The sequence below is a fragment of the Sebastes umbrosus genome, chromosome 14, assembly GCF_015220745.1.
Source record: "Sebastes umbrosus isolate fSebUmb1 chromosome 14, fSebUmb1.pri, whole genome shotgun sequence".
In the NCBI taxonomy this organism is placed as follows: Eukaryota; Metazoa; Chordata; class Actinopteri; order Perciformes; family Sebastidae; genus Sebastes; species Sebastes umbrosus.
In genome coordinates, this window is record NC_051282.1 from 20,131,186 (window position 1) to 20,152,457 (window position 21,272).

The 21,272-nt window shown below is 39.8% G+C and overlaps 1 protein-coding gene and 1 long non-coding RNA gene across 3 annotated transcripts in view; both read right to left on the minus strand.

Annotated features, from left to right (window-relative positions):
- The window catches only part of LOC119501808, a 40,191-nt gene extending 20,050 nt beyond the window's left edge, over window positions 1–20,141 (minus strand). Inside the window, exons 1-2 of the long non-coding RNA XR_005209924.1 lie at window positions 19,980–20,141; window positions 8,460–8,574 (exon numbers count right to left, since the gene is read on the minus strand). This is a non-coding gene — a long non-coding RNA (uncharacterized LOC119501808). The remainder of the gene's footprint in view (window positions 1–8,459; window positions 8,575–19,979) is intronic.
- LOC119501807 (bryoporin) lies at window positions 879–3,458 on the minus strand. 2 transcript variants are annotated; one of them, XM_037792441.1, is made up of 3 exons: window positions 3,297–3,458; window positions 2,811–2,919; window positions 879–1,559 (listed from the first exon to the last, which is right to left on the minus strand). In XM_037792441.1, exons 2-3 carry the CDS (start codon window positions 2,912–2,914, stop codon window positions 1,130–1,132), a joined length of 534 nt encoding a protein of 177 aa, XP_037648369.1. In that variant the 5' UTR covers window positions 2,915–2,919; window positions 3,297–3,458; the 3' UTR covers window positions 879–1,129. The 2 variants fall into 2 exon arrangements, with proteins under 2 accessions (XP_037648369.1, XP_037648370.1); XM_037792442.1 differs by having other exon boundaries at window positions 2,811–2,943; window positions 3,297–3,451.
- Window positions 20,142–21,272: the final 1,131 nt, after the last annotated feature.

Below are 21,272 nucleotides of genomic sequence, written 5' to 3' on the forward strand. Positions count from 1 at the left end.
ATGATCAATTACTTGAAATGTAGGCTATAAATGGTGCCAAGTTGAGTCCAAATGCAATTTGGATAAAATCACACTCTGTTTAAAAGGTATATAAATGGTATTATTACACCATATTTGTTGAATACTCAAATCTGATTGGTAAATCATGGTGTTCTAAGGTCTATTATTTATTTATAGCAGACCGTTGCTATGTATAATAGACCGTTGCTATGGGCGCAGTTCAGATGTCAGACTCTGGCAGGCCGTTTTTGTATCAAATTATTGATTTCTTAAATAAGTACCCGTGTAATAAGCGGGTTAATGTACAGCTAGCAGGTCATTGTTGTGAAATAAACCCTGACAGGGTGATGCGGTGGACCCCGACACGAAGCCCTCTGTACATTATCCCTTACTTAACATTCAATAACATTGCAAACCTCCCCGCTTTGGGACTAATAAAGGATTATCCATCTTATCTTAACATGATTCAAATTGAAATGTGTTTCTGTGTATTACTGTGAAACAGGTCTGAAGTATTTAGGTTGAAAAGTTTTAGAATACAAATAGTTCCACTGGTATCTAAGAGCACAAATGGTAGTAAGCACGTGTTTAATCAGTGTTACGATTAAGAGGGGGTCCTTGGACAGTGTTCTCCCCTGTAAGGGTCCCTGGCCCCAAAAAGTTTAAGAACCTCTGCTTTAGAGCAAGATGGAGAGTATCACAGCCAGAGAAGAACAATATTGTTATCATGCTTATTAAAAAAACATCTATGCAGATATTCCATCTGTTGCTGCTCATTAGAATTGGACAGATCCAGCTAAGAGATTAAAAAATGATTACTGTTCATCAGTAATAATGAAAGCATACTGAGTGAAAACATAACACACACAACACAGGCATCGGGTCTGAATGTTTTATTACCATAATCAAAGAAAAAGGGAGTGTACAATACACATAAGCCCAAGAAATAAGCTAATGGAGAATCAATGAGCTGGCTGTCAGATATTGATATCTTTCAGTGGACACAAAATACAGATGACAGCAAAATCTGTCTTCCTCTCCTCTGTATGTGTCTCTGGATGTCAACATGCAGCAGTAGTCAAATCAAATCAAGTATATTTATTCTGTTGGGTACAAAACAAAGTACAAACTAACGACCCATTGTATCGTAGAGCTCCACTTTAACAATGGCTTTGCCAATAGAAGACATTGAAGCCCTCACATCAACGCTTCGAGCTTTAAACTCCACCCCAGTGCCGTGTGCCTCGGAGCGACTGAAGCCAGTGAGGTCTTTCCCATCATACATCTGCTCGTACAGATTTTTGTCGCAGGCACGGGAATGCTCCACCACGCCCACGGCCAGCCGGTTCTTGTAGATGTTGTGGTCATAGGGCACAGAGAACATGATGACCATGCGCTCCGAGGCTACCCTGTTCGCCATGTGGAAGAGGTCGTAGGTCAGCAGGCCGACGGAGCCAGTGGCGGTGTTGTCGTCCTTGTCGAAGGAGCACACTTCGGTCATTGAGGGGCGAACCGTAGGCTGGGGCGGGTGGTGGTTGTAGCCACTTGACATGTACACCCTACACAAGAGAGCAGGAGACAAATCCTCACCGTCACTACCAATCACTTTCATGTCACACACTTCCAAGACTTTTGATGGAAAAACAAGAGTTTTGCAAGTTTTTCTGGAGACTGTCAGTGAACTTTCCAAGTGTTAGGCTTTCCAGGGTACCTGAACTACCTTATGCTGATGGATGGAGTGTGACTGTGCAAGCACTGCTGTGGACTTCTAAGCAACAGTGAGTGTACCTGCATGCGATGTGCAATGAGGCAGTGTGTGTCAGTGCATGATGGATAGGTGGATGTTCTCAGCAAAGTGATGTCACACGTGAAAACCACCCATCCAAGATACGGACGGTCCTGCCACGGCTAGATAAATGTATGGTAGAGATGCCAGTAGACGTGGGTCATTTCTATTTATGTTATTGTTTTGTTTTATTAATTTCTCACAGAAGTGGATGAAACTGACAGATGTCATTGTTGAGGAATGGGTTTAGTTTCTGGGGTTTCTATTAGAACATGTTTACATGCTTTAATGTTCAAAACACATTATTTTTCTCATACTGTCTGTCTGAATACACCTGTATTCACCTTCTGTCTGAAACGCTCCATTTTAGCGCTTGTCTCTCGAAGAACCCCTCCCGAAAACGCCCAGTCTGCTCGGATTGGCTTAGCGAAAAAAATATGGTGCACCTTTGCACAAGCACTGAAAAAGTGAGTTTTTCACGATATGTCCCCTTTAAAATTAAGACAGTATAACCACATTGAAGTAACACTGAGTTTTTACGCTGGAAAGCTGTTTTTTCTATGACTATTAGAGAGAAAAAAAGGTGTGGATGCTACATTTTTCTGAGAGGACTGCATACTAAATAGTATTAAGATGCTAATTCAGAGCTGTAATCAGGCATTGCAATCTTAAAGCACTTCAAAGAAATTCATTAAGCCTTTTGAAAGTGAATACTTTTCCTTGAAACCCATCAAACTTGTTGAGCACACACACAGGCCATGATACCATGCAGAAGCTTATTTCTAAGTGCAGAAAACAATGGTGATGTAGGTGACTAATAGACTTAACAAACATGCACTGAACTCCACTTTAGAGGTGCATTCAGAAGAAAAAAGCAAATACATTTTTTTTCATCATATTATCTTTGCATGTATTAGGTCACTCATTCATATGAACCCTTTTCAGTAAACATTTTTGTGTCTTTGATCTCAGATTTGATGTTCACTTCCATGTATTAAATTGGTAAATACAGTTACAGACTTACTTGGGGTTGATGAGGCAGTAGAATTTGCTGACATTGGATATTTCTACGGTGCAGTTTCTGTTGGTGGTGAGAGTGGCTGACACAGCTTCTGCTGTTTCTGGCATCTTGGCTGCAAGAGGAACAGGACTGAAAGCTTAGAGGAGTATATCCACAAACAGGTCACCATTCAGCAGGTATGGAGCAGAAAACATACTTTTCTTTTATATAAAAGACATAAAAAAAAGTATTTAAGTCTAAAGTCATATTTGGTCAAAGAAAAATACAAATCCTCTATTGTTGTAAAGGCAAATTATCCTTTTAAAAAAGGCAAAGAAGCTGATTTTCTTCCTCTCAATTACAAAACTCCTGAATTTATCAGTATGTTTTCTGCAGTAAATGTGAATGTAGCTTATACGAGAGCTGTTATTATCTGAAAGTACACGTTAACCAAGACATAGATCACAGTTAAGTTATAATCTTGCTATAAATATAAGTAATTATATTCACCTTTTGGAGTTAAACACACGAGTTGTGCTAGATAGCAGCAGCAGCAGCGTCAAGTTTCCTTTCTCTCAGATCGTGCAGAGAGGTGGAGGGAGTCTCCCTGGTGTGATTACACCTCCACAGGGCTCGTTCCAATACAAACACAGGCGTGTCCTCCGTGAAGTGAGCATCACACCATCCCTTACGGAAAGTTACATCTCAAAAAGAGGCACTTGGGCCACCTAATATCCCATGAACACAATATAGTAAACATCATCAATAATGCTAATTAGGCGAATGTTCAAACTACTTCATGTATTAATTAGACAACATCTCTGTGTCAGCATATTTGCCTTCACGTCAGACATGGGTGGTATTGATATCACCTCTGTATGTTGGAGGATTAAGGATTTATGGTGATTTCAAGAAAATGTATTCTCATTTCAATTGTTGTTCTTCAGTTATTTTGTTAGTTTAAGGTGAAACACCCCACGCAAAAACTGTTTGTCATGCACAATTCAATTTTGAGATTTTGGGCTATTTTGCTTCCTTAACATGTCTTCCTGCAGACTGTCTATTTGCATCTGTAGACTAAAAGTTAGCATTAAATAATGCTTCATTTACATATGTAAACATAACATTTCAGAAAACTTGTAATACAAAAAAAATTTCTTAATACAACTGGAGAAGTTTACCCTATTCCCCTGAGTTGTCTTTAATTAAATAACTTTTCAATGAAGTCGCCCATCTCTGTGATCTTATGGGACCCTTTGCAGCTCAGTTCAGGTCTTGTATCTCAAAGATCCATAAGGAACCTTTCATGTTCTCACTCGCCCAGAATGTAACTCCAATCCCCCCGGGCGTTGCTCAAGGTTACTAGTTGTTTTTGCAGGTGACGGCTTGCGACACATTCCTGTGGGAACCACCCAGCAACAGCCACAAATTTCAACACACTGCGTGACTCTTATACCGCTAATTCTTTTACTGCCGACTCTGCTCCCACCGGAGAGAGGAGCAGAAGGGGAGACACTCCCTTCTTCCATGTAGGAGCAACTTACAAAAACAATGCATTATGTAACACAGCATGGTACACTGCAGTGTTATATTTATCCATAAGATATATATAGGGCCTGAGGGGCTCCCTAATTAAGTATGTTTCGCAAACTTAGTGTATTTGGAGATTTGTTCATTATTCCACCAATCAATTCAAGCAATATCATGGCAGCTGTTCTATATCATACATCAGGCGCCTGGAAGTTGATTTAAATCCTTCAACTCCGACGCTTGAAGTCACCAGATGGCACCAAACATGCATTTGCAAAAATGCATTTGCACTACACAGACTTTGTCAGTTAATGTTTGCTTTCTGATGGGTAGCCAGTGACCATGGCAGGAAATCTCTGACAAACATTGCACATTCACCATGCCCTTCATTATGTCCTGTGAAAAGGGCATGGCTGCGTTTAAATAAACATAGGTGCGATACTGTATAAAAAGAGATATATACAGGTCTAATGGAAAAGAATGAAATAGAGTTGACATAAACAGGCTCATAATAGTCGGTCAAGAACAGATTTTTATGCTGACATTTTTTGGATCACTAGCGGTAAAAATCTAGGAATAGTAAAGTTGACAATTTTTCATCCATCAGCCTCACAGGGCCCCCAGAACCACAGAAAGGCAGGTCTTGAGTTGTGTCTTTTGAAATGCACTTTATGGATTTAAATGACAACAAAAAAATGAATATGTACTACAAGGCCTCCTCTATCCTGTAACACAGTCAGTAACACACATACAACCATCATCAATTGATTTATGTCAGAGTGGATTCAAACTTCCTCCTCATTTATTAAGCAGGTGTGTTAAGTTTGATCACGCTGTAGAGTTATCTTTGCCGTTTCTGAGAACAGTTGGTAAGAGGCAATTAAGAAGGCGGCATAAAATCTGAATGTTGGTGTGTAATCTATATTCATAGGCTATTGAGGCTTTTAAAGTGTTATGGTGACAAAGATAAATGTATGCTGAAAATTAAACCATATTTAACTAGAGAGCAACTTGCGATGGGATCACACCAGCCGCAACGGCATATCGGGCCAGGGGCATAAATTGAGGGCAAAAATTATAGAAGCAAAGAGACGAAACTCAGGTGCTTTTGACAACAGACGCTAGATGGCGCTGCGGTAGCGCTGCCGCCATTTTGGACTGAAAACACCAATGAGTCCATGGATGTATAAAGAGACGTCTGTAAATCAGAGGATAGTTCTTTTCAAGGTGAATCAACCTCCCAGTACGAACAATTAAATAGCCCTCATCTAAATCATTATATCCTAAAAGTTGTAAAATGAACTAATAGCTGAATCTAGAGTTATTTTCCTCTGCATAATGAACGTGCATCAAAAAAAGTTAATAAATAAGTAAGTAAATAGTTATAATAGTATGCATATTTATAATATTTTTATTGTTCAACACAGATCATTTTGGTAGAGACATTAAAATGATCACAATACTATAGGAATACTTTTGTTTACTTTTGTACGGCACTTTGTAGGCGGATGTTTTACTGGCGTACGGTATTCGCTTTCAGTCCAAAATGGCAGAAGTGTAGCTTTGCTGCTTTGCGCTTATGTTGCAATGAAACGAACAACTGACGTTCACTTCTTGGCAGTATACGTTCTTTGGTGAGGGGGCCCCCTTCCCCTCTTCGTACTTCCTACTTCTAGCACCCTTGCTCAGACCACACCCACCTTCAAACTTGCCCTTCATTTGATCTCAACAACACACCTGTAAAGTTTCGTGACAGCATCCTGCACGGTTGCAACACTATTGCGGAGACAAAATCTGTCTGCAGAAATAAAAATGACGTGGCAGGTGTCCCCAGGACCACAACGCCATGATGACACACACACACAGACTCACAAGGTGAAAACAACACCAGCGTTTCTGTCTCGGCTGGTAATTATAGTGACTGCGGTATCACTACAGTATCTCAACCTCATGTCACTCAACGTTAAGACGCGTTTACATCTCTCAGTCTGTTTTATCTGAGGAAAGTAAGTGTCAAGTTAATGGCTTGTTGAAACTGAATCATGTAGATTATTGCCGACCTGATTTTAGACAACATGCCCACACACATGAAGTCACAGACAGTGAACCGTGTGCAATCTCACAGATATCTTGGACAATTATTGACTCAAAACTGAACTTTTAAGCAAATTGTGAAGTCCTGTGTTAAAAAGGGGAGCCAGTGTTTGAGGAAACTGTATTCCCACATCGACTAAACCATGATGACCTCATTCTATTGTGCTTTTATTGAATCGATTTTATCTTTTTCCTTCGTGTCATGGTTTGTAAACCTATCTTTAAAGAACAGAAACTCTCAGATTCAAATTGTTATGGTCCAGTAGGCTGATTGGTAACCCAGGGTCTCCGTACGTACAGCAGACAGTTACAGCGGATAACCGGCTCGATTCCCATCCTTTGCACAGTGAATTTCAGCCTCTTCCTTCTGGACGGAGCTTTATAGTCCCAAGGTGTAGAGTAAAGTGATATGAAACCAGCTTTGTTCCAGCAGCCATCACTTAGATGAACAAGTCATAGCAACATTGCACAGATGCTATAGAAGCAAAACACTTATTTATCCATTTGTATTTAGTATTTTCACCATGTTATATTGTCTGTGTTGTTTGTAAAATGTGTGTCAAGAGCGATGCCTCGTCTGTCACTGCAAATCTACCTACAGGTACAAATAAAGGAATCTGAACCTGTGGATAGATTGACTCCAAATCTGAGATAAAGCTGAATAACCACTATATTTAATATTACTGAACACTCGGTTTCCATTAGATTGCTTGTTTATACTCTTTTGTGTATTCAGCCCTGATTAAACTGTAGAGTGAAATGTTATGTCAGCTTGTTGTCACCAGTGAAGGCTCTGAAAATAGCTGAGCTGTGGACTACAAGTTCATTTGCACAACAGTATCATTTGCATCGCAATCAACACCTTGATAGTATTACAATGTTTCTGTTGGCTTTACAACCTCTACGTGTGATAAATACAGCACAGCTTAGTAACAATCAAAGACGAGGCTTGAACCCATAAGCACAACTTGTAGAAAGGGCTGGTAGGGTGAAAACAGCATTTACATTGTCGAATGCAAGCTTAAAGGTAGCAATACTAAGTTTAGAAGACAAACGGCAGCGAATAGGTCATCAGCACTAACGATGAAACACCAAGACGACGAACAGAATCTGGAGTAAAGGAGTAAGGTGGCGGTCGGCGAAAGGGGGATATACTGTATTATAAAATTGAAGTTAGTTTGCGGCATTGATCCTTACGAATTAAGAGGATCTTGACAGCTAGCCACTCATTATGGTCACTGATGTGTTTTGGCGTTAGAGCCTACACCTGTCAGCAATTCAAAAAATGTAAATCTTTGGAGGCCGATGTCAAATTTACAAATGATTGGGTTCAGGACCTATCCAAGCCGATTGACACAATCATCCAAAAAAAGATAATGTAGTGGCTATCTTTAGTCTTCATTGTTCTCAATTTAATCTTATATCATTAACCACAATTTCAAGGACGACATGAGACCGATTTACGTGTTGAGTTGGCTCGGTAGCAACGCCAACAGCAACGGTAAAACAACCGTGTTGCTCTGCCATCCACTCGTTTAATTACACAACAGAACACTTGTACATCTTATTCACTGTGTAGTGTTTTGTGTTAGTTCAGCAGTTTTTTTGACACTTACAGTAAACAGCCAGCGGACGGCACTCTCACCCTCTACCCTCCAAAAATGTCCTACTTGCTGTCGATGACGTCACATTCCCGTTCTCATTCCCTATAGCTGGCCTTGGCGGGCTATCGCTATCGTCAGTCGCAATAGCACCCTGAGCTTCTCTCAGTTTTCTCTCTACTGTTCCGTTTACTTCCAACACCGGCATTTTGTTCAGCATTGCACACCATTTTATTCAATAAAAGTTATAGAAGAGGGAAAATAAAACCTGCAAATGGTCAGTTAGCAATCTTATTAGCTTAGCTTGGTTGGTAACAGGACAATAAGTTCAAACAGGCGTATTTGTACTCCTGTTTCATAATTCTCTGCAAACCATTCCTCTGTTGTGGAACAAGTTTTACTTCGACAGAGGAGGATAAACACTAAAAGTGATGGAGAGATCCCTTACCTCCATTTTGTGCTCTTCAGCTCTCCGTCCCCTCAGTGAGAAGCAGCTGTGCAGGCAGGTGATGCATCAGGTGACCGACTGAGGACACCTGGTGGGCAGGTGTGGAATAGCATGTCTGGAAAAACATGAAAAGGAGATGTTGGTAAACAGCAAAAATGAAATCAGACGAAGAGGAGCAGGGATGAGGAGGATGGAGCAGCTGTTGCCATGACAACGTCAGTAAATCATTCAGAAATAAATATGATAGCATGTAATAACATGTGTAGAAATATGAGACTGTCACAGGCTTTTCTAATCTGGTTTGTGATATTTGTCTTCTTGTCAGAAATGTTCATGACTGATTCACAGCACAAAGAAGAAGCCTCAACAAAAACAGGAGTCCAGCCTCCACAGAGAAATCAAATAATATATGTACCTAATATACCACTGAGATATGGTGGATTTTGGAGCATCCTTATTTTAATACCCAAAGGTGATAATTTGCACCCACGCCGATTCACAGCAGGAGATTAATTCAGTTTCACAGAATTATTTCATCATCCGTAATTTTCAATTTACATGCTTACAACTTGACCCTGTGGCGTTTATTAGAGCGTTCATTTTTACAGCATATCAAACAATAAAGGACACAAATACCACAAATGCACAACTCTTCAGGAATGCCCTGCTGACACTTGATAAGAGGCAGCATAATTAAGAAGTCTGATATTTCATAAACAATTTCACATTTTAGTACAATGACAATTTCATGTGTTGTTATGTGTGTGTGTAGCCTCCAATATGTGCATTTGTTTTTCATGTGGATGCCTCCCAGCTCTTATGTCCATTATCAGACGCACAGTCTCGTCATGTAATGCTTGATGTCTGTTTTTTTTTTCTCTACTTTTTCCCAGAAACACTATTTCACTAGCAAATGTGCTATCGACATTATGGAGTTCTGGGACGTGGAATTGGCCACTTAGGACGTGTGAAAACAACCATGATCGTAAATTGCTCCTCTGGCGCGAGCTTAGGCAGATGTGCCGCCAGACCGATTTTAGATTGATATGACTTTGTACTACAGCACGCATGTATTGTCTGACTGTCTGGAGACAAACCAGTGCATGGTTTACACAGCGACCCTTTGTTATATTAAAGATTTAAATGCTTTTTTAAATCTAGTAATTGAAAAGTGAGTTTTGCTTTAGTTTAACACTAATTATGATTCACGTTCCATACCATTCAAACCTGCATATGAAGTTAATCACGTTGCAGCTCTAAATGGTGCAAAGAAATAAATAGCAGATGGATATACATAGACTGGATGATTATGTACAGTATGCAAATGTGAAGGTGTCTATATACTGTATGTACACTAAGTAGGATTTATATTTACAGTGACAGGTATGTACATATTACAATATGTACATAAAGTGACAGATGGAAAATAAATTGCATTAAAGACTGTAAGTTATAATTTAAAAATGTGCATTAAAGACTGTAAGAATATAATCTATAACAGCAGCAGTGGATATTTGGTATTAAAGGGTTATTGACAGTGTATGACTGATTAAGGTTTCATCAGAGTGACGGCTCATTCTAAGGTAACAAGAACACAACAATTCTTATTTTCAGGTGATTATACACTAAAGAAAACATACTTATTAATATTATATTCCATTTCTGCCAATAGATCCCCCTAATAGTTACACACTGGTCCTTTAAGGAACTCCAGTTCGTCGGGTGTCAATGTTCTTTCCTACATTTTTTATGTTTATTTAACATTCTACGTTGCGTCCATAACAACACACGATGTGCGTATGTAACAACAAGACACAAACACAAAACAGTTTTGCCTTTGTTATGCTCTTGTTCAGAATACCGTTTACTGATTTGAATTATTATCATGCCATTTGCATAATGGCATGAGAGGAACATACTGTATAGTACCTGATGAAAAGGGCATGTCACTGTGGTTTGTTTGTTTCAAGGATGCAGTATTACTTTCTAATTTGGTTTCAAAGATCTGAGGTAGACATAATATAACATAACATTATTAAAATGTGTAATATTGTTGAAATAATAACCTTGCCAGGTTAATTAGTATGAAATTGAGATATGGTTACCCCAGTAACTGTAAGACGGAGAAATATTAATTTTATAATAGATGATGCCCTTTACTTTTAATCCTCCTATTTAGCATTTATAGAAGAGCAGGTAAACATTAAATAAATATCATGCATACAACTACATTATAGTGTGTTATAAACCATTTAAAAGTTTATTAGTATTTGTCAACAATCATAACTTCTCCTATGAAGACATATTTTATATTATTCCAACTATGTTTTACTATATTGACACTCGTTATCTGTTTATACACTAGCCTCTGCTTATGGGTGCCCACAGGAAGAGTTATATCTGTTTACACCTACATTATGTGTCTTATAAACCACTGCTAAATAGGGAGCCAATATTATACAGGTGCGGAGGCATGAATGTTTTAAATATCTTTTATTAGTTTATTTCTTTTAAGTAATTTAGCTGAGACCAGATGCAGTTTTTCTCATTAGTAAGTGGGAGCAGCAGCTATTTCAAGTTATTTTAATACTTAGTTGGCAAATAAATGACTCATATACATGACTGTTCTGTGTTGCGCTTCAAGACTAATAAAGTCATTTATAGGATACCTATGCACAATACACAGTGGCTTGCTTCATTTATGGTTCAATAAAAGTTCTGTTGATGTGATCTGTTATCTATTGTGTTTGCATTTGGGAAGGACAAATCTGTTCTGCCCAAACAGACTAAAGCCCTGCAATTAAACTGGGCTAGAGTTCAAAGGGGGCTTGTTTCATTTAGATACACTCCATTATATTTTATTTATTCTATTGTGTTTTATTTATGTTATTCATCTGGTGAGTTAATTTGACTTTATTTCACTACCATGCTCTGCTCATATAGCCTGGTGTAGAACGAGGCAAAGACGCTTCTGTTTGATGCTTCTCTTTATGTGATTAGATGTAGCAAGGTCATATTTATTGTGATTCACTTGCATTTATATTGTTATCTATAGTAGATTTATGATAAAGGAATGTACACATTTTAATGTAAACTATGAAATAGAAAAGTTCAGTTTTCATTGGGGAATCAGACAATTCTAATATTGAGTAAACTGACGACCCCTAACAAAGTGACATTTTATGGATATTTCATATTATATTCAATGCATAACAATAGCGGTACAGAACAACTGATAAACTGTACAATTAACCCAAATAATGAACACAGTAACTGCAGGAAGTTTGTGTAAAACGAGACATTTTGATGAATTTTGAGCAGATTACTTCCTATGAATATTGCATCACAGATGTTTTCCTGCTATTATTAGAAAGTTTAATACAAATTTATGTATTATGTGATTTTTTTCCATTTTCTAAACAATCATAGATACTTAATAGGCTTCTGTTTTTTTGACAAATTCCTCCCTGACGTCCATTGTTACATTAGTTCTAGTTTTTAAGTTTATACCTTAAATAACAAGCCAAACTTTGAAAATAACAATTTCATTTAGTTTTCTTCACAGAAATGAATGAAATGCTGAGATTTAGGGCAACTGTATATATTTTTTAAAGGTTGTCTTACACCCTTTAAAATCAAGAAGGCCTCATGACCCTATGTGAAGCTTTGGCGACCTCTAGTGGGGGTCGGGAGCCCCAGGTTGGGAACCAGTGCAGTTTCCAAATCGTAACCAATTAATGCACAGGCAGAGGTTCTCTCAACACACTCTTGTTTATACTGCTAGTCCTGTATAATATGTCTAAAACAAACAAACAAGCAAGCAATGAGTTGTGTACATTAACATTTACAGCTATTGCACATTTAACAGCGGCACATTGTCCATGTGAACATTTCATTTCAGCAGGTTCTTTTGAGTTTGAGAATATGTAGCAATAATCAGAAGAAGAAAAATTAATTTCATTCAATTGGATCCTTTCATTTATTTCCTACATGACCACTTCAGATTGTCTGATGAAATGCTGAGACAGACTCACGGTTCGAGGCTGCGTTGCTCAGGATTTTATGATGTACAGTTTTCTAAAAAGTAGAAATGTAAAATTCCAGACAATCAGTTAAGCTAGATCTAATCACTGAATATAAATACCCTTTTTTTTTATACATTATATTACCGCCGCAAAAACTCTTACAATTTCATCAGCCTTGAGAAAGGGGAGATTCTGATTAATCCCTTCAGTCATCAGAACGGTCTTCAAAGGTAAAGGTTCTCAAACGCGGGGTAATGGGTGGGGGGAAGCGGCGGGGGATTATGCAAACTTCACAGTGATTAATTTTGGCCTGAGACGTATCTCCACTGATGGTAGCCGGGAGAGGAGCATATTGATTGATTGCTGCAGGGGGCGCGAGGTTCTGCACATTTACTTTTTGATAAATAGGCTGTCAGGGACACGAACAACCAAATATGGCTCCGTAAATGAATGTTTAAGCGATTATGGTATAAGTGTAAATATTACACATCCATTAAGGAGGATTACATTTGGTGCCACTTTGAAGAGGGGAGGAAATAAAAGGGACAAGCCCGCAGAACATCCCACAGCAGAGGAGGTGCGTGGAGAAATGTGCTTTTAATCTGCATGTATAATGTTTTAGAATCCTAAATAGGAAAGTCCTTGACATTAATCTGTGCGTCCGCGAGTGTCTGAGCATGCATGTGTGTATGTTTATGAAGGCTGGTGTGTGTGTTTTCAAGAGGGCAAGGACTGAAGACGGGGGCTTTAAGTTGACAGAGCATGCCAGCGCATCCACAAACTCAAATTACCACGCGATAAAACGCATCCGGGGTGTTGCACTTGGAGGTGAGAGTGGGAATAAACGCCTGCCTCAAAGATGATTTGTGCTCACCGCGGATTAATTCTCCCACCTAAGAACAATCAATAGCGCCGTGTGCAATAGGAATACATTTGTGTCACCTCTTGGGGACGAGGAAGTGAAAACACAGTTCAGAGGGTTTAGACAATACACATCAAACTGACTAAAACCCAGCCAACAACTGAACTGGTAAGAAGGCTCATTCTGGAGAGCCGCCAGTAATTAAGGACTCTCTCGCTTTGTCTCTCAGGATCTCTCTCCATCTCCATCTCAATGTGAATTAAATACAGTTTTCCAAAATAGCACTTGTGTAATCTTTAACTTTTGAAGCTTCGGCATTTGATCACTCAAAATATGCAAATATATTCATCATTCATTGTTCAAGTTTCCATCTCGTTTTCGTCATGCAATCCCTTACTGTACATTCAACCCTTGTATCAGGAATCTATTTAAATGGAAGACGCACTTTTTGGCTTAATTTATAACCATTTTTTTGGAGAAAACACTGTACGTTATGTACATAAACTCACACCCAGATGCCCGCTGTTCACAAATGCACAGAAAACATACGCATCATGTGCAACATAAAGAGATTCTGATTTCAAACACAAGCTGAAATTCCACTGGGAGAAAAACCCAGTGTTTTATTTTCTCAACAGCATGTCAACTGACTGAAATGAAAACAAATCTGTTATCCTCATTGTGGGCTCATTCTGCCACAATTCTGCTAATTAACACATGTGAATATTTAACAGCTTGCTATGTTTTCTGAAAAACATCTCGACTTTTGCCCTCTGCGGCCACGTTTTTCTTTCAAAGACATTTTGGGACAATATCTGCATCGTGCAAACACGCTGTATCGCAGAGTTGGCTTCTCATTTCCATATCCCCAGACAGAACGTCCTCATCCTCGCATTGACTAAATGATAAACACCAGGGCCTCTGTTTGCCACTGATCTTCTGAAGAGAAGACGGACAGGAGATCAATAAGCTCCCCACCCTCTATCCCATCTGTAGGCATTGGCTTTCCTTCTGTTCAACCCCCTCCACCTCTCTCTTTCCCCAAATCGTCGCTCTGTCATCACATCCTCCAACAGCCCTCGTGCAGCCTCTCTTGACGGCTCGATCCTCTGCCTTTCACTCACACACCCGCAACCCTGTGCCGCCCTTCCTGCCGCCCCCACCTTCCTCTGCTCCGTCCTGCTTTATAAGAAATATAATCCCATTGATCCGAAACCCGATGGGAAGCGTTGATCTGTAAACAGACGAGTGCTCAATAAGAGCTGTCCGGTCCTCTGGAGAGGAGATGGAGGGGTGGTGTGTGTTGGGGTGGAGGTTGTTCTAGCTGGTTCTGGAGAGGTGTGCTTGTGAGGAGGGCTGCTGTGAGAGGGGAGAAGGTGGTGGTGGTGGTGGGGTCTTAGTAGCTGTGTGTCTTGGCATCATTCATCAGTTTTATTGCTTTCTTGTCTTGTTGCTGGCTGCCATCGCCCCTCACCTGGCCCTCTTGTTTCTGGTAAACCTCGCTCCCATCCCTGCACGCCGCAGCCTCACTTCGATCAAACTATGTTCTGCCCGTGCAATTAAAAGTCCGGGTGAACAGATGAAAGGTGTGACATTTTGCTTTTGACTGACGATGAATTCAGAGTGACGGGCCGGACGGACGCATCCAGGCATGGATATAGATTTATTTTTCTTCCCTTATGTTCCCACACTCTCCCCCACAACCCCTCCTCCTGCCTCCCCTGCTGTCTTATTTTGCCTCTTCCTGAGGTGATGGGGCCGAGCTGTAAGGGATTGTGCCCCACACCCCACCTCATCCTAAATCATTACTTGACAGTTTAAAAGGGCACAAAGCAATGGATGGCTTTTTTTCTCTGTGTTTCCATGGTTATTTTCTTTCTCTTAACCCTTTCTCTTTTGTGCGTTTGATTAAGTGACTATCTGTACTTACACTGCTGCTGTGGGTCAAGGTCATTTGTCACGGAGAGAGAGTGAAGCACAGACTCTCTAGACTGATGGAGGGTTTTTCACTGGCTGATGTGGGAGAGGCGCAAAATTAGGATTGTTTTCGGCTATTATATTTTTAGTAGTCGGAGGTGTCATTTCAGTCCCTCTGTTCTGCAACACAGGATTTACCTCTTCCATCTAAACTGAACTCGGGTTAACCCGGACCATCTCCAGCCACAGGTGGGGGACGTCAGGCAGTAATGGCTTCCTGTGGTCAGGCTATTGATCTAGAGCATCCCCGGCTTTAGAGGACGCTTCAGAAGTGTGACTTGAATGATCATAGTTTAAAAAACAAAAATGGAAACATTCAGGAATGACCATAAAAAGCTGGAGAAAAAGCTGACATCCAAGTGAGTCATTACTTGAAAATTAAAAATCCCAGAACTCACATAATAATTTGCATAATAACCGAGCATTAAAGGGACAGAGTGTAGGATATGGCAGCATCTTCAGTGAGGTTTCAGATTGCAACCAAATGAAAATTCTCCGGTGTGCCAAGCGTGTAGGAGAACTACGGTGACCGACGCGAAAACGTGTATGGCCCTCTTTAGAGCTAGGATATATTAGGATATAATAGGTACAGTATGGTGTACCAATAGTACCTAAACATATTATTTTGATGAACAATCTAGAAAGTTTATCTTTATTAATTGAACACCTACAAATCTGCAGGAAAAAAACAGTGGAGGCCAGCAACAGTGACCTGTAGACCTCAGATGTCGGCACATTGATGGACACGCCTACAGTATTGATCGGAACAGTCCACAGAACCGACAGAGGCCTTAAGGTCAAAGGCACAGTCTTGCTAATGACCCGTAAAACAAACTGTATAAATTAAAAGGTGACATCAATACTGACACCTTGAACTCTTCTAATGCAGGTCTCTAAAAGAGAGTGGATCCACCTCTGGAATCCACCTCTGGATTCTTTAATCCAAAACCAATCAGACCTCAAATGCAGTAAAAACGTCAAACCAGGATGTACACAGTGCTGCTTGAAAACATCATTACAATGACACTCAGCAGCTACGAGGAGACATGAGAGAAGCTCTTTTCCCATGTATATCTGCACACATAAAATATAATCAGCTGACTGTGTGTACACTCTTGCTTTAACACTTAACACTGGAATAGCACAGAGAATGAAATCACTCTCCCTCTGTGTGTGTTGTAATCTGAGTTTCTCCTTTTTTTATGTTGACATAGCCGCGTCATCCCGACTGATGGCGTTGTAATGGAAGCATAGCACCCACCCTCCGATTCCCTTCATGTTAACATGGTTAGCTCTGTCAAGGAGGTACTAGATATGCTCCCAATCTCGCATTTAGCACCTTAAAAAGGTACAGTGTGTAGGATTTGGCGGCATATAGCGGTGTGGTTACAGATTCCAACCGACTGAGTACCCCTCTGCTCACTCCTCCCTTTCCAAGACTGAGGTAACGTGAGCTGCAGAGTGCAAAACCGCTATAACACTGTTCACCTCGCTCAGAGGTCATCCTTACCATAATAACAACTTTAGGAGCAACGGAAGTCAGACTGCAGCTGGCGGTACCACGGTTTTGCACTTCTACAGCTCAGGTTGCCGCAGTTTCACAAGCGTGTCAGAGAACTAAGGTGGCCTTCAGGTAACGTAAAAACATGTTAGGCTCTCTCTAGAGCCAGCGTTTTATTTTGTCCGGTCTGGGCTACTGTAGAAACATGGTGGACTCTGTGAAGAGGACCCGCTCCCTATGTAGATATCAAGGGCTCATTCTAAGATAACGAAAACGAAACGATTCTAAGCATCAGGTGATTATACACTAATGAAAACATAGTTATGAATATTACATTCCATATCTGCTAATGGATCCCCCTTCTCCTTTAAGCATGCCTTCAACACCATCTAATCCACACATTCAGCCCAACTCTTCCTACTAGTCCTACTCTGGCTCCTCGCTTCTTGAAATGTCTCAAATACACCAAACATACTGCACACACACAGAGATCAGCGGGTCTCATTCTGCTGTAAAACAGGTTTAGCTGTGGTCCAAGGTGCGTGCTGTGCACACATGGAGAGAGTTGTTGTTTCCAGTTTGACCCATGATCCGACACACAGCGGGCAAGAAGAAGCTTTTTGAGTCACAATTAAGCAGAGATTAAACCAATCTCCCTCTTGGTATACACATGACACACGCAGAATGATGATAGTTGTATGCAAGAATAGTTTGTCAATTGAATTAATGGACAAATCACAAGTGGCAAGCCATCCATCAGACACCAACATGACCAGACAGGACCATTGATCTACCAATGTTCCCAGTCAGCAATAATCAGATCCAGACACACTGCCCCACTTTCTGACGGTAACAGAAATTAATTTCCATATGGGCAGAGAATAGCAGAAAAATATCTTTTAACAGAGGCAAAAGGTTGAAAATACAGTATATCGCTCCAAGAAGAGCTGGCAAAACACAAAGCTGACTCATCAAACAAATGTGCAGTACTATTATCACATTAATTAGAACAACAACAAATTATCATTTTATGGGAGAGGTTTAACAAACATGTGTTTTGTTTGTTTTGAAAATGACTAGAGTTAAGCTAAGATTATCTCACATTAGAGCAGGAGCCAAAAAAAATAAATATTAAACAGATTTTCTCTCAAATCTGAGCTGGATTGGATAATTCATTACTATTGGTGTTCAGCCAGCTGTAACCTGCCTCTATTGCTGCTTATTGTGCTGTCTTGGATAATATTGTTTTTCTGCTATTACAAGTATGACGTATTGATATGTCGCTTGCAATTTTTTTGACACTTTCTTACTGGCTGTCCTGCATTTGGTGTGTGGAAATCTGCCCATTTTCATGCCTTTTGTGTGTCTCTGTTTTCTTTTTTGTAGTTTTTTTGTGGTTTATTTGGTGAGCAAGCATACGCCTTTTTTATTTCTTTTATCATGAAACATTTAATATATTTTAACTCAAATAGGCACAATGGTGATCAGTCCAAAAATGCAATCATAATGTAACTGCCTTTTAGTGCCATCATCATTTCAATCTGCCTATATAGCTGGTAGGATGTGGCAGACTTGGGTCTATTAGAGAGTCAGTTAGCAGCACTCAGGCTAACTTTGGTCCAGTGTTGGCCCTGGCATTGATCTCAAGTATAGTCAATATACTGTACCTAAACTTTTATTTCCCACGGTGACATTCAGTGCAATGAATCTGGTCAATTCCTGTCAATTAAAAGGAGTTTTGTCAACAACAAAAACACCCTCCATTCGCCTCTTCTTCAATGTATGTTCACATTTTTATCCTCCGCAAAATGTGACATCTGTGGCTTTTCTGTTGTGTCATAACTCTAAAACAGGAACTTTCTTGTTATTGCACCAAACATGCCAACACCAAAACCACGTGTATGAGAACTAAAACTGAGGGATTATTCCTGCATGCATGATCTCCTTGATAATCACCTACTTGTCATCAACAAATGACTTCAACTGCCAGGCAGACCCCAGAGTCAACTTAGCCAGTAGACAGATGGCTGGGGCAGAGAAATCGTGGCCGTGCAATATTCATACATATTAATTGGTGGGTATGTGGTTTGAACTGGATATGAGTTATTCTAGTAACAAACAGGCTGCTACTGCGATGACTCTTAGCCCAGTTTTGTTTGTGTGCATTTCTCCGTGAGACTTGCAAGCTGATGAGGCGTGGTGAGGGAAGATATTTGAATCTGGACCAGTCCGGCACACTGGCTGAGTTCCCAGATGAAGGATGGAGAACACCGTATGTCAATCAGCTTCAACTCTAAGTCTGTAGTTACATGTAAAGTTCAAGGGCTACTGTGGTACTTTGAAAACACCGCGATGGACGAGGAACGGTTGATTGGTGAAGTTGAGGAGTTATCTATATGATACCTCCTCATCATATACTCCTCATCAAAAAGTTTCTTTTTTGCTGTTGGCTATATGTCATTTCCAATAAATATCACAATATAAAACGTGTGTTTTCTGTTTGAAATGTACAAATGTAGGAAGATAGCAAGTATCACCCATCTTTTAAGTGGTTATGTCTCCAGTCTGATCCCGAGCACACGGCTGATAAGAACATGGTTTGTTTGAAAGTGCATATTTAACAGATTCGGTGTGGAGAGCTCCGATGTTATTAGGCCTATAAGTAAATAAAAAGACCACAAATATATCTTATTATCTTCTTGGTTTCTTATTTTGGCAATAAGAAGACACATCGAGGTTGATGGTAAACATCATTACAATAAATTAGTAGTTCTGTTCTGTGTGTCTACATGCATTTTGTTTTTGCTACAGCCACCAGGGTGTTCAGTGAGCCCCCTGAACCAACGAAAACTGTGCCTGTGCTTTAAATCCCTTGTGACCTCACTAGAAGAAAGCAGCAAGAGGAAACTTAATTGTTAGCTTAAACACAATGTATTAAGAAAACAACCGCCCCAAATAACATCAAAAGAAAGTGAACTGGAGGATTGTCCACATGATTTGTTAAAAAAGTAAAAAAAAAAAAAAAACTTCTTTAATTCCTAAACCAAATCAGCCAACAAAAAAAAGGTTCAATGTCCTCCCTTCAAAACGCAAAAATATAAACCAGGAAAAAGCAATGCAATGCAAAAAAATCTTTAAGAAGGATTCAAACTCACCGGATGTTGGGTTAGGAAAATCATAATCCGGCCTTGGCTTGATTTGCTGCTCAATCTTTATGGTCCTCAGTACACGCTGGTTTCCCTGCTGTCTTCAGTCGGTCGAGGTACCACTATAAAAAGAGTTAAATGTGTTTATTTTCCCCAGAAGGCTCCAGCCTTACTCCTTCCTCTCTCCTCACAAACAAAACCAAAATTCCCTCCAAACAATTCTCTTCCTCTTTGTTCCCGGGCCACGCCCCCATCCACCTGTAGGGAACAGATCACCTGACCAGAGTTGACCTCTGGGAGGCACAAGTTAAAGACAGTGAACCAGAGGTTGAAGTTTGTTTTAACAATTAAATCCTCTATAGTTAATGCACGCATATTTTCCCCTTCACATCTGTGTCACGTACGTCGTCTTTTGACAAACTTCATCATCAGTTTCTCTACTAACGGCCGTCTCTGTATGTTTGCAGACTTTCACATTGTTTGGCTCTTTTATATAAATCCCCACTTGGGCTGGTTCCTTCTTATCTGTGTACATACATGTGTAAAAAACAAAATCAATATGGCCTGCGGTTAGAACAGAAATAAGCAAAAAAAGGTTTAAATACGCTGCTCCTTCTTCCTGGAATAATGTAGAGAAGGAGCTGATTACTACTTTATGGGGGAATTTAAGTCCATTTTAAAGGATTGAGAAAATAGCATTCTTATTCAGTGTGATTGCTCTGACATTTTTCATTAAAATAATTTTAAAATTGACCTGTTTTATGCATTATAACTGTTTCTTTGTATTGCATATTGACTGGATAATGTGCTCATTCACTTGTGACAGTTGTATCTGTCTGCTAGCATTGTTTGTGTTTATTGTTGTAACTATGTTTAGGCTGCCCTCTTGGCCGTCACTCTTAAAAATTTAAATACAGCAAATAAAGGATATATTATATAATTACTTTCCTGTGCCTTCAGGCATGTTTCACTTGAGTATGGCTGCAAGAAATTTAAGCTATAGGTATTTCCAAAAAGAGGACAAAAACAGTATTGGAGAGACAAATAGGGAGAGGCAGACAGTGCTGTTGTTATTAGTGATCGATTGGCTATTGATTACAGTAGAAGGTCTGCTAGCGGAGAGTGAATGTGACATTGGCACAAGAAGTACGACTGGACTAAATTTGCCATTATGTAAAAATTCATCGTCAATTAGTCTTAAGAAATGCAATATATGAATTTGCATTAGTTTCCGTCCCTTGGTTTCCTAGAAATGACCTACTGTAGAAGGGACTTCTTCTTATAATGATATCTTTTGCTTGA